Source organism: Channa argus, chromosome 5 (assembly GCF_033026475.1).
Source record: "Channa argus isolate prfri chromosome 5, Channa argus male v1.0, whole genome shotgun sequence".
In the NCBI taxonomy this organism is placed as follows: Eukaryota; Metazoa; Chordata; class Actinopteri; order Anabantiformes; family Channidae; genus Channa; species Channa argus.
Genome location: NC_090201.1, coordinates 627759 through 640888, shown reverse-complemented (window position 1 = coordinate 640888; position 13130 = coordinate 627759). Strand labels below are relative to the sequence as shown.

The 13130-nt window shown below is 40.2% G+C and overlaps 1 protein-coding gene across 1 annotated transcript; it reads left to right on the top strand.

Moving 5' to 3' along the window:
* The first annotated feature begins 99 nt into the window (after positions 1 to 99).
* si:ch211-117k10.3 (Krueppel-like factor 15) lies at positions 100 to 7573 on the top strand. The gene is made up of 3 exons (XM_067505425.1): positions 100 to 293; positions 2537 to 3726; positions 5075 to 7573. Exons 2-3 carry the CDS (start codon positions 2603 to 2605, stop codon positions 5241 to 5243), a joined length of 1293 nt encoding a protein of 430 aa, XP_067361526.1. The 5' UTR covers positions 100 to 293; positions 2537 to 2602; the 3' UTR covers positions 5244 to 7573.
* Positions 7574 to 13130: the final 5557 nt, after the last annotated feature.

Below are 13130 nucleotides of genomic sequence, written 5' to 3'. Positions count from 1 at the left end.
CAACACATGGCAGTCAGAATTTATCGAGCGGCAGCCAATCAGAGCGCTCTTTTTAGGGCGAGCCTCCGTGGGGCTCGGCCAATCGGAGGCGCGGAACAAGACCCGTGCCTCCGAGTTGTGCAGCGATGCCGTCACGTGACGCTGGGAAAGGGAATGCCAACATGGACCCGAAGCAAGGACGGGATGTGAGTGTTTTACGACAATAACACGACGAAGGAAAAAGAAAACACGAAAATATAGAAACCCGTCGACGGCGCTGTTTCGACCACCGAGCCTCTTCCGAACTATATACGGTAGGTCGAGCCAAATGTCTGGGATTCTCCTGTGCGGTGCATCCGGTGAAACGGAGGAGTATAAATAGAACACTTTTTTTGACCCAGCCGAACTTGAGACTCGTGGATTCCTACGCGGGCTTCTGGCGGATTACCACGTTACGACAGTTCCTGCTGTATAAATACAGTCAGTGTGCTGTTTAATATCCGCTTTCACAACGCGATTGTTTGCTCAGGGGGAGTTTTCCTCGACATATGGTTATGGGCGCGTCTGTGCGGGCCGTGTTTACCCAGCGCCTTGTTCGTGTACTGGGTTAAATCCGAGGCCCTGCTGCAACATGTGTCTGACGATCTGACAGCAGCTACAGTCTTTCTTTACATAAACAGACGCTTGTTATCTCGCCGCTGTCTACATGCTTTCAAATCTGTGGTCTGCGGACCTGTTAGGGGTCACCAAGCTTATAAAAAACATACCATTATCTAGCATAGTCCAATCATAATGGTTTTTTTTTTTTATCTATAATTTGCTGCTACCCCAGTTTATACACATTATAAAAATATGTTAAATTACAAGAACATTTGTAATTAATAGGGGCTGATAATGATACTTTTTTTTAGCAGTTTTTTTTTTTGTTTTTTGTTTTGGACTGTTGTAAATATATTTAAATTTGACCATTTAAAAAGAGATTAAGCCTTCAGGGACTAGATGGTATGTCAAAATATTGGGATCACAGGATGTCCCGGTACCACTTTTCACCAGACTGAATGGAAGTACTTGCATTTTAGTTACAATTACTAAACTGTTTTGCTTCTAGAAAGAGTTGCTGGACAGTAAAATCCTCACTAATTCATTGTAGTTAAGTAAATATGCCAAAACAATTATGGTGACAACCAGTGTTTAATAAACGGAGCAGCTTTTGCTGAAAAAAAACTAAAGAAAAGAAAGAAAGCACAGCTTTAGGTTGAGATCCTGGATGCAGAAGTGTGGACATCATAGACTGTAGAGTCTGCACAGGAATATTAAGGTTAAATAGTTTTGTAAAACTTCAGGTGATTTATTTTATTTTTTTTTTTAAGTAACGGTAACAACCGTTGTTGTTGCTGTTGTCAGTGTCAAATATTACATTTATTTTAAAGTATTCTTTAGAAACACGAGCATGACTGTAAGCAAGTCGTTTTTAAGTCTTTAAAATGGCTTAAACCACAGACATTTTTCCACCTCAACCTACCTGCGGAGGCTAACATCAGGGTTCTGACAAGTTGTATGAGTAAGAGTACACAGAGGTCCCGATTCTGGCCCGATACTGGTATGATGTGTAACTCTGAAGCTGGTTCAAAGCTGGATTACCAATGTGGCAAAATAGATGGGGCCTATTGGGGCCTCATACGTTTCTGGCTTACTGTTTCTGAGTTTCTTTTGGTAGCATAGTTAATTTAGCATGAGCTCCACTAAATGATAGATTATTAGGGTACTGATAAAGTTGATGCATTAACCAAACAGGTTAATTTGGCCATGAGTTAGTTGGTCATTTATTGTAGGATTGGTAGTGTCAGGTCTTGCTATGGGGGCCTGGTGGCTCAATGCACCAGGTTGGGATGCAGAAGGCCGACTGAATCCAGCCACACCAGGTGTGGCCCCACCATCAAAGGCCACCTTGGTGATGGTTTTGAGCCAAGATAAAATAGGAGGGTTGCATCATCCAAGGTCATCCGACATAAAGAAACTCACGTTCTGCTGTGGCAACCCCTGAAGGGACAAGCTAAAAGCTGATGATTTAGTGTCTAGTATCTAATCTACATCTTGAATTGTGCTTGATAAATACATTAAATCCAGATGTTCTCCAGATGTGTGCCTAATGAGTATAATGTAAAAGATCATATCTAAGGGACTGATCCATAGTACAACTGAGTAACAATTTATTATTATGCTTGTGATGGTGGTATAAATGTACTGTAGTATTGTTTTATTACAACTGCTTATAAAAACAAATTATTCTAATGATATATTAGTTATTCAGCCATACTTCATAGTTTCAAATACAACAGAATAGAAATTTTGTCAATTGATGGAAATTTTGTTGCTGATCTGGCAGCAAAAATAAAAATAAAAATAAATATAAATGACTAAGAATGAAGCAGACTGTTAATTTGTGGAATAAGTAATCTTCCTTAGCATGTTGGAAATTTACCTTTTTAAGCTTAAAATGTGTGGATTTTCAATGGCTTTACTGTTTTCTGGAAACTAATTTCGGTTCCCTTTTCAGGTTTTGTTAGAACTCTTCTGCATAGAGTTTCCTCAACTTCCTCTCTTCTGTGTTTGGCTTGGATCAATGGTGTCTCTCAGCAGCAGAGCGCTGGCTTTGGAGAATGACATGTTCAGGGACAGCAGCAGCAGCAGCAGCACCTGTCTGTTCTCCATTAGTTTAGGAGACGGAGTCGGCAGCGAAGGCGGCAGTTCGGCCTCCTGCGACAGCCCAGAGGCCGGGGAGCTGGGAGTCCTGCACAGTTCCAGCCCTGGTGATGACGAAGAAGAAGAGGAGGAGGAGGAAGATGAAGATGATGAGGCGCGGCTGCTTATTTTTTTTGGAGCTGCAGGTGAGGAGCAGGAACCTGTGAGTCAGGAGCCTACGCTGCCAGAATTTTCTTTTCAGCCCTCTTCCCCATTCTCCCCAACTCTAGAGGACATAGAGGAGTTCTTGAGGGAAAAAATGGATCCGGTCAAAGAGGGGCTACTAGCCCCAAAAGAGGATGTCTCCCATCTGCCATGTGGTTCCTCTGCCTCTCTGTCCTCCAGTGCACCCGTGTGCTCCTCCTCACAGACTTGCAGTGACCCAGGAACTCCTGTTTCCCATTCCACTTCCAGCACAATCACCTCTCAGAATGAGCAAAGGTGCCCCAGCCCGGATGATCCTTCCCTTTCAGCACAAGTAATACCATCACCCTCCACCTTAACCCCCCCGGTGGTTCTGGGTGCGCCACTGGTTCTCCAGCTCCAGGCCCTCCCTCTGACCCAGCCTCAGACCACAGCAAGCTCTCCTCCAGGGGCCCAGAATGGCATCTGGCTCACTCATCTGATCATGGGGCTTCAGGGTGCTACAGGACATAACCTCACTTTACTTGCCCCCCAGGTACCCTCCACCCCCACCACTTTGTTATCACTGAACAGTGGAGATCCCAAGTCAGCTGACCAGAAATATGTGAAGATCGCCCCGCTGCCCATCACAATGAGGACTCTAGAGATTACAAGTGTGACGGGGATCGGGGGCCAGGGCGCCGGCCTGTTGAAGGCTGTGGCCCCCCGAGTGACCAGAGTTCCACCTACAGAGAGAGTGCACAAGTGCTCCCACCCAGGCTGTGGCAAAATGTACACCAAAAGCAGCCATCTGAAAGCTCACTTCCGCCGGCACACGGGAGAGAAACCGTACACATGCAGCTGGCCTGAGTGTGGCTGGAGGTATGTGGCATGATGGGTACTGCACCAGATTTAGAATCGAGATAAAAAGAGTACATTTAGTTTTTTTTTGGGGGGGGGGGGGAGTTTTCCACTAGTTGGTCATTAGGGGAAGAATCCGCTTGTTGAGTGACAATGGATCACTTGTTTCTACAATCTACATCTTCCTACTAACTCCCTTTAACGCCCCAACTCCATGATATTGCATCTACTTTATCAACAGTGGTGAAGACCCTGCCCTTCATTATACTGCCAGGCAGACTACTTACATCAAACACGTTGAATCCTTTAGTTACTTTTAATGCTTGAAAAGGAAGTTGTTTAGAGTTGGATATTAATGCCACATAGCACAGATGGTTTCAAACATCCTTATCTTTATATTTAGGTTTACTCGTGTTTACTTTTTCTGGTGATTTACCTGGAGGCCCCTATAGAGCCCTTCAAGGCTGTAACTGTAATAATAACTGCCTCTCTCCTGACCTACTACTGCAGCTGTTTCCTCTTTCTCATGAACTCCTTGAGGCTCACTCTTTTTTTTTTTTTCTTTCCTCCCTCACCTGCACTGCTTGTTTTCCTGTCTATTACAGGAGCAAAGCCCATGTTTTTAACTGCCGAGCATTTGCACGTGAACACATTAAAATGTCTTTCCCCAATAACTTGCATCCTTCCTTTGAGCTCCATCATAACAACAAATTTGTCTGTGTATCAAGGAAACTTAGAAAAAAATCCTTTGTCCGAGCCTGTCTACAATGCTCCAATTTATGTCATCATTATTGTTTTTAATCCTGTAACCTCAACATTATAATCTGCAAGTATCACTCTGACTTAGAATTTATGATGTTGAAAAGAAGTTGATGATAAAGAAATATTTACTGGTCTGGGATGATTAGACTCCTGTTTTTCCCCTAAATGAATAATAATATTTTCCAGACATATACAAAGGATGTGAGGAAGTATGTAAACAATGACACCAATAATGCTGCAGTTCTGCATCAATAATCAGCAAGTATATCCAACGCCTGAGTGTAGAAGACAAGGTTATGAAGATATTAATAAAAATTATAATTTGTATTAACTTTTGTGTGCAGGCCAAATAAGATATACTTAGATACAGTGATGATTTGAGAAATGTTGAAGCACAGAAAGCAATGAGAGCACTTGTGTGATCACGGTTTGATCTGTTTGATTTTTGGTCAGCAGCCCATGAGTGGTAATCTTTTCGTAGGCTTAGAACACTATTCTGTGTGTCTTGAGTGTCAGACTAGTGGGAAAATCTAAAGAGATCGCTGCATCCTTTGTGTTTTCCTTGCATCTGCGTTCCTCACTCCATCCATCTGTTTTGTGTCTTCAGGTTCTCCCGATCCGACGAGCTGTCCCGTCACCGCCGCTCTCACTCTGGCATCAAACCGTACGAGTGCTCGCTATGCGAGAAGAAGTTCGCTCGCAGTGACCACTTGTCAAAACACACAAAGGTCCACCGCAGCACCAGGCCCAGCAGGATTATCAGAGCCACTGTGTGACAAGCACTTAAGCTGGCCTCAACCAAGCCCTGCAACCGCCCGCACTCCCTCCTTGCCTGTCTGCCTGTCTGCCTGTCTGGCTTTTGATTAGGAAAAGGGGGAGGTGTCCGGGTCTCTCTCCCTCAGGATATTTGGTGCTTTACAAGCAGAACTTTCAGAAGAGTCTTGAGGGCTGGCTTCTGTTTCCCTTTTCATCATTTCCTTCCTTTCTCTCCTCCCTGCTGTTTAACTTTGACTCCTCCTTCTGGGTAGGTCGTCTTGTGTCGAGCCAACAACCACCTCAAGAAGAAATTCAGCTAAAAGTTTCCTGATCTTTCAGTCACACACACACACACACACAGTTGAAACAAAACACAGAACAGGAGACACTTCTTGGAACCACTTCTTGCACTACTGCTCCAGTTACCATGCTGCCAAGTACTGTTGGAAATATGGTGTTAATCAGTAATGGGGGGCGTCTGTAATCAAACAATCTCCTTCCTACTTTTACCATTCAGTCCCTTTTCCTCAAAGCCAAATTTCAGGGTCGACGTGGACTAAGCTTCCCATCATTTGTGATAAAGTGTAAATTTACTCTTTAGCTTTACATTTACATCATGTGTGCCCATCCTGCTGGGGACAAGATTCACATGCCACTGCGTGAAATGGGGAACTCTGATTAACTCCTACTTCCAGTGTCAGAGTTAGAGTTGACTCACTGAGTCAACAGTGTGACTCTTGATGTTAAAAGCAAATGTGGAAACGTGGAAGTGATTTAGTCATATTAAACTTGTGAACTTGCTCACAATTCAGTTGAGCTGAAACAAAAATGCCTAAACACCTGATGTTATGCATCCACACCTGGCCTTTATTGGATTTGTCCAATCGAAACCCTCCCTGTGTCGACTCGTTTGCCTTTTCTCTGTCCTACAATGCCCTAATCTGTGTCGACTGCCTTTGTCCATGTCACAAAATCTTAGTTGCTTCCACTGTTGTGCTGTTATCATATGACTGCTCTTATTTAACTGTGATTCTGAACTTGGGGTTGCCAAACCAGAAATCCCTGTTCTCGCCCTGTGAGGGCATTAGAACGACATCATCGGTGCGTGACAGTTTATAAGCTCTTTTGTTCTCTGAAACTCTATTGAAAATCAAATAGAGAAAATTCTGCAGCCGACTCTCGCGGCCCAGATACGACTCGGCCTTTTTTGTTAAACGTTGGTCTCAATGGTGCAAAGATTGATATAAAAAACTGCTCTTTTTTTATTTTTATTTACAGTAGCACTTACTGTAAAAATTATTGTTTCTGTTGATTATAGCAGCAAGAAAAGCTAATAGTTTAAACAGCTGTAAAAGGCAGCTAACATCTATTCAATATGTATTAGCAAACTCAATATAATGTATACTGAACATAATGGACAAAGATAATATGTACAGCTTGTAGCCTTTATATAGGTGTTTTTTTATCAGGATTTTCAGTCAGTGCATTAAGCTATACAGTGTTTCTGGAGAGGGTTTTGGTCTCTTCCGTGAGTTTGATTGTAGCGTGATCAATCTGTGGAATGTCCGACTGATTATGGTGTGGGATGAGCTGGGTCCCGGTCTACTCACTGACAAACCATTTTAGGCTGAGTCTGCTGGTCTCAAGTGCACTTGTATTTATGGTAAATGAAAAACATTGTGCTCTTATGGCAGTTCCATAAAATGTATTGGAACCATCAAATGCCAAAAAGGAAAGAAAAACACAAAAAATGTCTAAGGAAGGTTGAATAGCACGGCATCGTGCAGTCACAGAGAGACTGTAAACTAAAAGATTCATATAACTGGATTGTCTCTGTAGAACCAGCAGACACATAACTAGTACAAAGCTACTGGCAAACTTAACTTGGCTTAAGCAGCATCGGTGCTTTTGGATAAACTCAACGTTATAGCACTTCTGCATGTAGCTTTGCACAGTCATTTACACAGCAATCAACCTCCTATATTTGTCTCTTTGCATTATAGGTAAACCTGGTTTTCATTCTTTAAAAAAAAACAACAACCATGCTTTGTAATGTAGAAGCCCATTCAAAGCAGACAGACGGGCAGACATTTTGATCTGTCTGAACCAGTGCTGTCTTTGTGTCTGAGCCTCCCCAGGCTGCTTCTACTGACCTACATCTAGACCTGTATCCTGTAATCATCATCCAATTTTCTCTCTCTCTCTCTCTCTCTCTGTTTCTCTCTCTCAGTCCTCTCTGTGTATGTGGGAGAACACAAGCTGTACTTTCTTTTTGAATACCAGAAATGCTATTTTCCTAATTGCAAAAAAATAAACAGCAAAAAAATGAAAATACAAAGTCAATGAATTTGTTGTTGTTTTGAAGGAGGCTGAAAAGAAGTGTTGTGTAGACACAGAGCAATGTCATAACAAACTTTCTGTGAGAGTACAGTTCTAGAAAAGTTGTAGGAAAAATGTCATGTTTAACACACTATTTTCCATGATGCAATGATCCTATTGTGTGAAATGATGTGATGTAGTTCAATCAACTTGCATTAAGTTAGTAGCACTAATTAGACTTCACATTATGGTCAGAAAATACATTACACAAGTAGTGTACTTAAACCTCTTCCCACTGTGAGTTTTGTACATTAATAATATTTTAAATCATTTAATAATAGTAATAATTAATGATTTCTCTCAGCTGCCTTTTAGCCTTTTTTGACAGCATGTTCAAAAGAAAACTAACTGTAATTAGGCACATGTCTTGTTACATTAGCAAATACTTTTTAATACAATTTTAATCAATCCACTATCAATTCAATTCAACTTTATTTATATAGCGCCAATTTACAACATTCTTAACTTATCTTAACTGCTTATCTTGTTTAGGGTCACAGGGGGGCTTGAACCTATCCCAGCTGTCATTGGGCGAGAGCCGGGGCACACTCTAGACAGGTCCCTAGTCTATCTCAGAGACATACACAGACAGAAAATCACTCACAGTCACATGTCTTTGGACGGTGAGAGGAAACCAGGGACATTCTAGCTTTGAGGCAGCAGCACTAACCACTCTACCACCAAGCTGCACACTCACAACTTTGTAACTTTATCCAAAACAGTCCACTTTGGAGATGAGCTAAACATGCCAAAAAGTCACTAGTATGGCTATTGTCTTATAAACAATTACAAGTTATAATAGCAACATTTGCTTTAGCTTTGTGTTTTGGTAATTCAAGTCCAAGTATTATAGTTCTTTAATTATTTTGGTATTTATTTCCTACTGAGGACTTTTTTTTTAGCCAGTAAGTGATCTGTTGCTGGTGCTGCACTAAAGTTTTTACGAGAATAATGAAATTTCAGGGCTATAGATACCTCTAACTGTGAGCGCTGCTGCTTCACAGCAAGAATGTTGTGGGTTCACGTCCGTGACCAATTGTGACCTTTCTGTGTGGCGTTTGCATGTTTTCCCTGTGGTTGCGTGGTTTCCTTCCATAGTCCAAAGACATGCATGTTAGGTTCAGAGGTGACACTAAATTGCCTGTAGGTTTTAATGGTTGTCTGTCTGTTTATGTCTCTCTGTAGTGGCCCTGGTATAGAATCTTAACCTTGCCCTATGACATCTGGGATAGGCAAACTCAACCCCAGCTAGGATTATTGGTTGCAAATAATAGATGGATGGATGAAATGTCAGCAGTCTGCTGGCTAATGAACCAAAGCAGCAGATTTGCAGGCTTCAAAACCAAAACAATTAGTTAAAAGGGTCTTAAGCAACTTGGTTTGTTGTATTTGAACTGTCTCTTGCTCACAGGGCGGTTAACTCGACAGCTCCCGCTTACCAGAACTCACTCATTCAAGTCTACAATCCTTCCCGCCCGCTGCAATCTGCCAACGAACGACATCTGCTGGTCCCAGCACCGCACAAAAGACACCAAGCAAAACTGTTTAGCGCAATGATCCCACGACGGTGGAACGAGCTACCAAACTCTGCACGCTCAGCTGACTCTCTCCCAATATTCAAAAAACTGCTGAAAACAGAACTCTTCCGCATCTTCCTATGCACTTAAATCTCTTAAAAAAATTAAAAGAAAATCCTTTCTGCTCTTTCTCGCACTTGCATCTCATAACCTGTGAACACTTTTCTGATAGGACTTTGCTTTGATGTTTTCTCCTTGAATTAGATTTTTGCTGCCTTGTACCTCACTTGTAAGTCGCTTTGGATAAAAGCGTCTGACAAATGACTAAATGTAAATGAACCAGCTACAACTTAAAATTGTTGGTTATATCAATTAGAAATACTCCTTGAAAAAGTGTATACAACAACAAGAATTCTAACAACAATCCCTAGTTTAGCCAATTTATTTTATAGAACTCATTTGATTCTGCAAATACTGGCAAGCTTATCATTATAGTTACCAGCAAGCCATACTTTCACCATTTCTCTAATCACTGCCTCTGCTGATTTACCCCCAGAATAGTGAAATGACACCATTGAAAATTTCCTGCAGTTCTCAATGACAGTTGGGATTACAGCACAGGGTGAGTGGCAGGATAAGCACATGAAGGCCACACACACAGTGAAATGTGCTGCAAACAGCTTTCAGTCCTGGAGTCACTTTCCATGGCTGAGCCGACTACCGCAGCGTGAGGCAGTAAGTGTCAGTTCAGTATTCAAGAAAGCAGAAAGGAAGCGTCGGCTCTCTCTCCGTGCATATCATGGAGGAATTTGTAGCTTTCCAGTTTTGTTTGGCAGGGAGGGAGCGCCCGGAGGAAATTCAGATCAACTTCAAAGCAAAACATATAAATAAAAAAATCAGTGTTGCCTGTTTTCCTGTTGAGCTCTTTCACATGCTCGCTAATGACAAAAGGCTGCTCCTCTGATTCATGTAGTGCAGTTGTTGATTTGTGAACTGTGCTTGAGGCAGGCATCTGAAGGGAGAGTGGACAGAACATAAGGATAAGGAAAGAAAATAAGGGAGTTTCCCTTTAGAAATGAAACATGGGCCATGTGCTGTAATGTAATAAGAATAACAGACAGCAGTTGTGACTAAAGGTTACTGTAGGGCAGAGCACTGTCCTCTCTCTAATACCTTTAATACACTGTTATTTACTCTAAAAGACTGGAAATATGTAAATGTTGTTTATTATATTAATAGATTCTTTAAAGCTGTTACTTTGATGGATTTATGAGAAGTTTCCTCCTTCCCCTCTTTGTTCGTTCTCCCCCTCTTATTCTCTTTGGTGTGAGTCGAAACTGAATTCCTTTAAGAATCACAGAAGTGTGTGAAAGGCTGAATGTTTCACAAACCAGAATTTGTTTAGGTATAATGAAGCAAACAATTTAAGTAATAATTTGAAAGAAATTGCTCTTACAGATGTGATAAACCCAGAAAATGCTTAAGCAGTAAATCCAGTTCAGCCCCGCAAAACATTTAAAACATACAAATTTATTGTTTTCATTTTAATATTTTATTTTAATATGTTTATAATTAATATTATCTTTGTAAAATGTGAAAAAAACTTTAAAAAATGAGAGGGCATGAGAATGTGAATTTTCTTATAGCACTTTTATCCAAAGCACTTGACAGTGTTGCTTCATGTTCACCCATTCACACACTCTCACACCCTGATGACAGCAGCTGCCATGCAGGGTGCTCACTGACCCACTGGGAACTACCCTGGGAGGGGCCGGGAGTCAAACCACTGCCTTACTACCTGAGCTACAGCCACACATCTCCAGTAAAGAAATGGAAAAACCTGACTAAGTTTGATTATGATGATTATGGTACAAGTGGTTAGGTTTAGGGAAAGCCGCTGGTTTAGGCGATAAAACCCAGAAACACTAAAACTTATGGAATAAGCACAGGCATAACAACTTCATAAGGTACATTTAGGTGCAGTGTGCATCCCATTATTTTAAAATGTCAGAAAGAGTAAAACTATATTTGACATAATATTCAATGCACATTCAGATAATATACATTTTCTTTCATCAGAAATAAAGTTCATATTGAATTAATTTATAGGGGGAGATGCTAACTTTTTCACCCAACTGTAATTTACATTATTTTACCATAATTTTCTTATACACTCCCTGATCTTTTTTTTAAACCTACAATGATGAAAAATATATCTACTAACTAAATGCGCATTGTTATAATGTTAGGTTTATACTAAGTTTGCACCCTTTTGCACCCCACAGTAATATTAAATATTAAATTAGTAGTAGTTTTTCAACTGAAAGCAAGATAAACAAACTCAATAAATGTTTTATTGTTTAACCACTGCAATGTTTATATATATATATATATATATATATATATATATATATATATATATATATTTTTTTTTTTTTTTTAAATGTCTACAAAGTGAGTGGACATGATAACGTTACAATATAAATATAGATATGCAGACTAAATCACAAGACTGAGACTGAAAATCATCCTAAATAAGTCACAATGCTTTTGCCTTCTCAAACATTCCCATTGATTAATAAGAACCTAATATATTTTCAGACGCAATAACTAGCTACACAATGCTAGTTTCCAAAAAAAACAAACAAAAAAAAACAAACTGGAAATCTACCCCAGGTAAAAAAAAAACAGATACACCTGCAGAAATGATAATATGCAGCAGATTTCTCTTTTGCTGTGGTGAGTCATTCAACCAGTCCATCCAGTACATCCACTCTATAAATAATCACTGGGCCCTGGGCTTGGCTGGTAACCTATCCTTGGTGTATCCTGCCTCTCACCCAATGAAAGCTGGGATAGGTTCTACCATCCCATGACCCTGAACGGTATAAACGGTTAAAGGATTGATGGATGGATGGTCTTTGACGGCGTCACATTAATACCTGAATACTGTTTTGGCTGTATCATATTAGCTTTGAAACTATGTTGTTATAATTGGCTGCCGTTAAGCGTTGCTCCTCTTTGCAGCTGCTCAGAGTGGCTTTTGCTGAGTGAGATGATGAAACCTACAGAACACTTGGAAAACTAACATCTGAATCATATTAATTTAGTATTTTTAAACATAATCTCTGCTATTACAAACATGATCATGCAAAGTTTAGCTGGATGTTTAGTATGTGTTCACATTAGATAATAACAAATGAACAGGGACATTAAATTCGATTAAAAGTTGCCGAGGCCTGGTTGATGGCAGTGCGACACTGCTGTGATCTGCTGCCACTTGGTGGTTAATCTGAAAAGATACAGTTTCTTCTGTAAGAGCCTGAGTTAGAAATAATCTGATTTAATAAATCCTTGTTAAAATTAAGTTTAACATGTATAATTGTATGAATCGGAACTGAATTTTCCAAACTGCAAAAGTAAAAGGGAGAAAACCAACTAAAAGCATTTATCATTTACACAAATGCTTATTTGAATTTGCATATTTTCTCTATGCTTACCCAGGTTTCCTCCAGCTACTACAGTTTCCTCATAGAGTCCAAACACATAAAAGTGAGGTTTATTGATGACTCTAAATTGCAGATTTGTGTGAATGTGAGGGGTCTGCTCAGGGTGTACCCCAGCATTCTCTCAGTAACATCTAGCATCAGCTTCAGTCCCCCACAACCCTTAATAGAATAAATAGTTTAGATAATGGATGAATGACTACTACTTACCATTAGGTTCTAAATTATTCAAAATTAGCCAAATTATTCAGTTGAATGGTAGAATATTAAAATAGGTTCAAGTGCTGGGATTCAGTAAAATAATTTTTGATTACTGGAGTCAGTTTTTAGTCTAAATGCTCTAATTTCCTAGTAAGTTTTTCTAGATTTTTAACTGATATAAACTAAGTCTTAGTTATAAAAAAAGTCACTTTAAGATAAAATCAAATCCAAATGATGGTGTCGCTAGTTACTTTCTCATAGATGATGACATTTACGTGACTATACGTTTGCATTTTAGATAAAA

Bases quoted from the DNA above. Each gene is read 5' to 3' on its own strand.
- si:ch211-117k10.3 (XM_067505425.1), top strand. From the start codon at position 2,603: ATGGTGTCTCTCAGCAGCAGAGCGCTGGCTTTGGAGAATGACATGTTC. The intron at 3,727-5,074 runs GTATGTGGCATG...TTGTGTCTTCAG, and splicing joins TGGCCTGAGTGTGGCTGGAG to GTTCTCCCGATCCGACGAGC.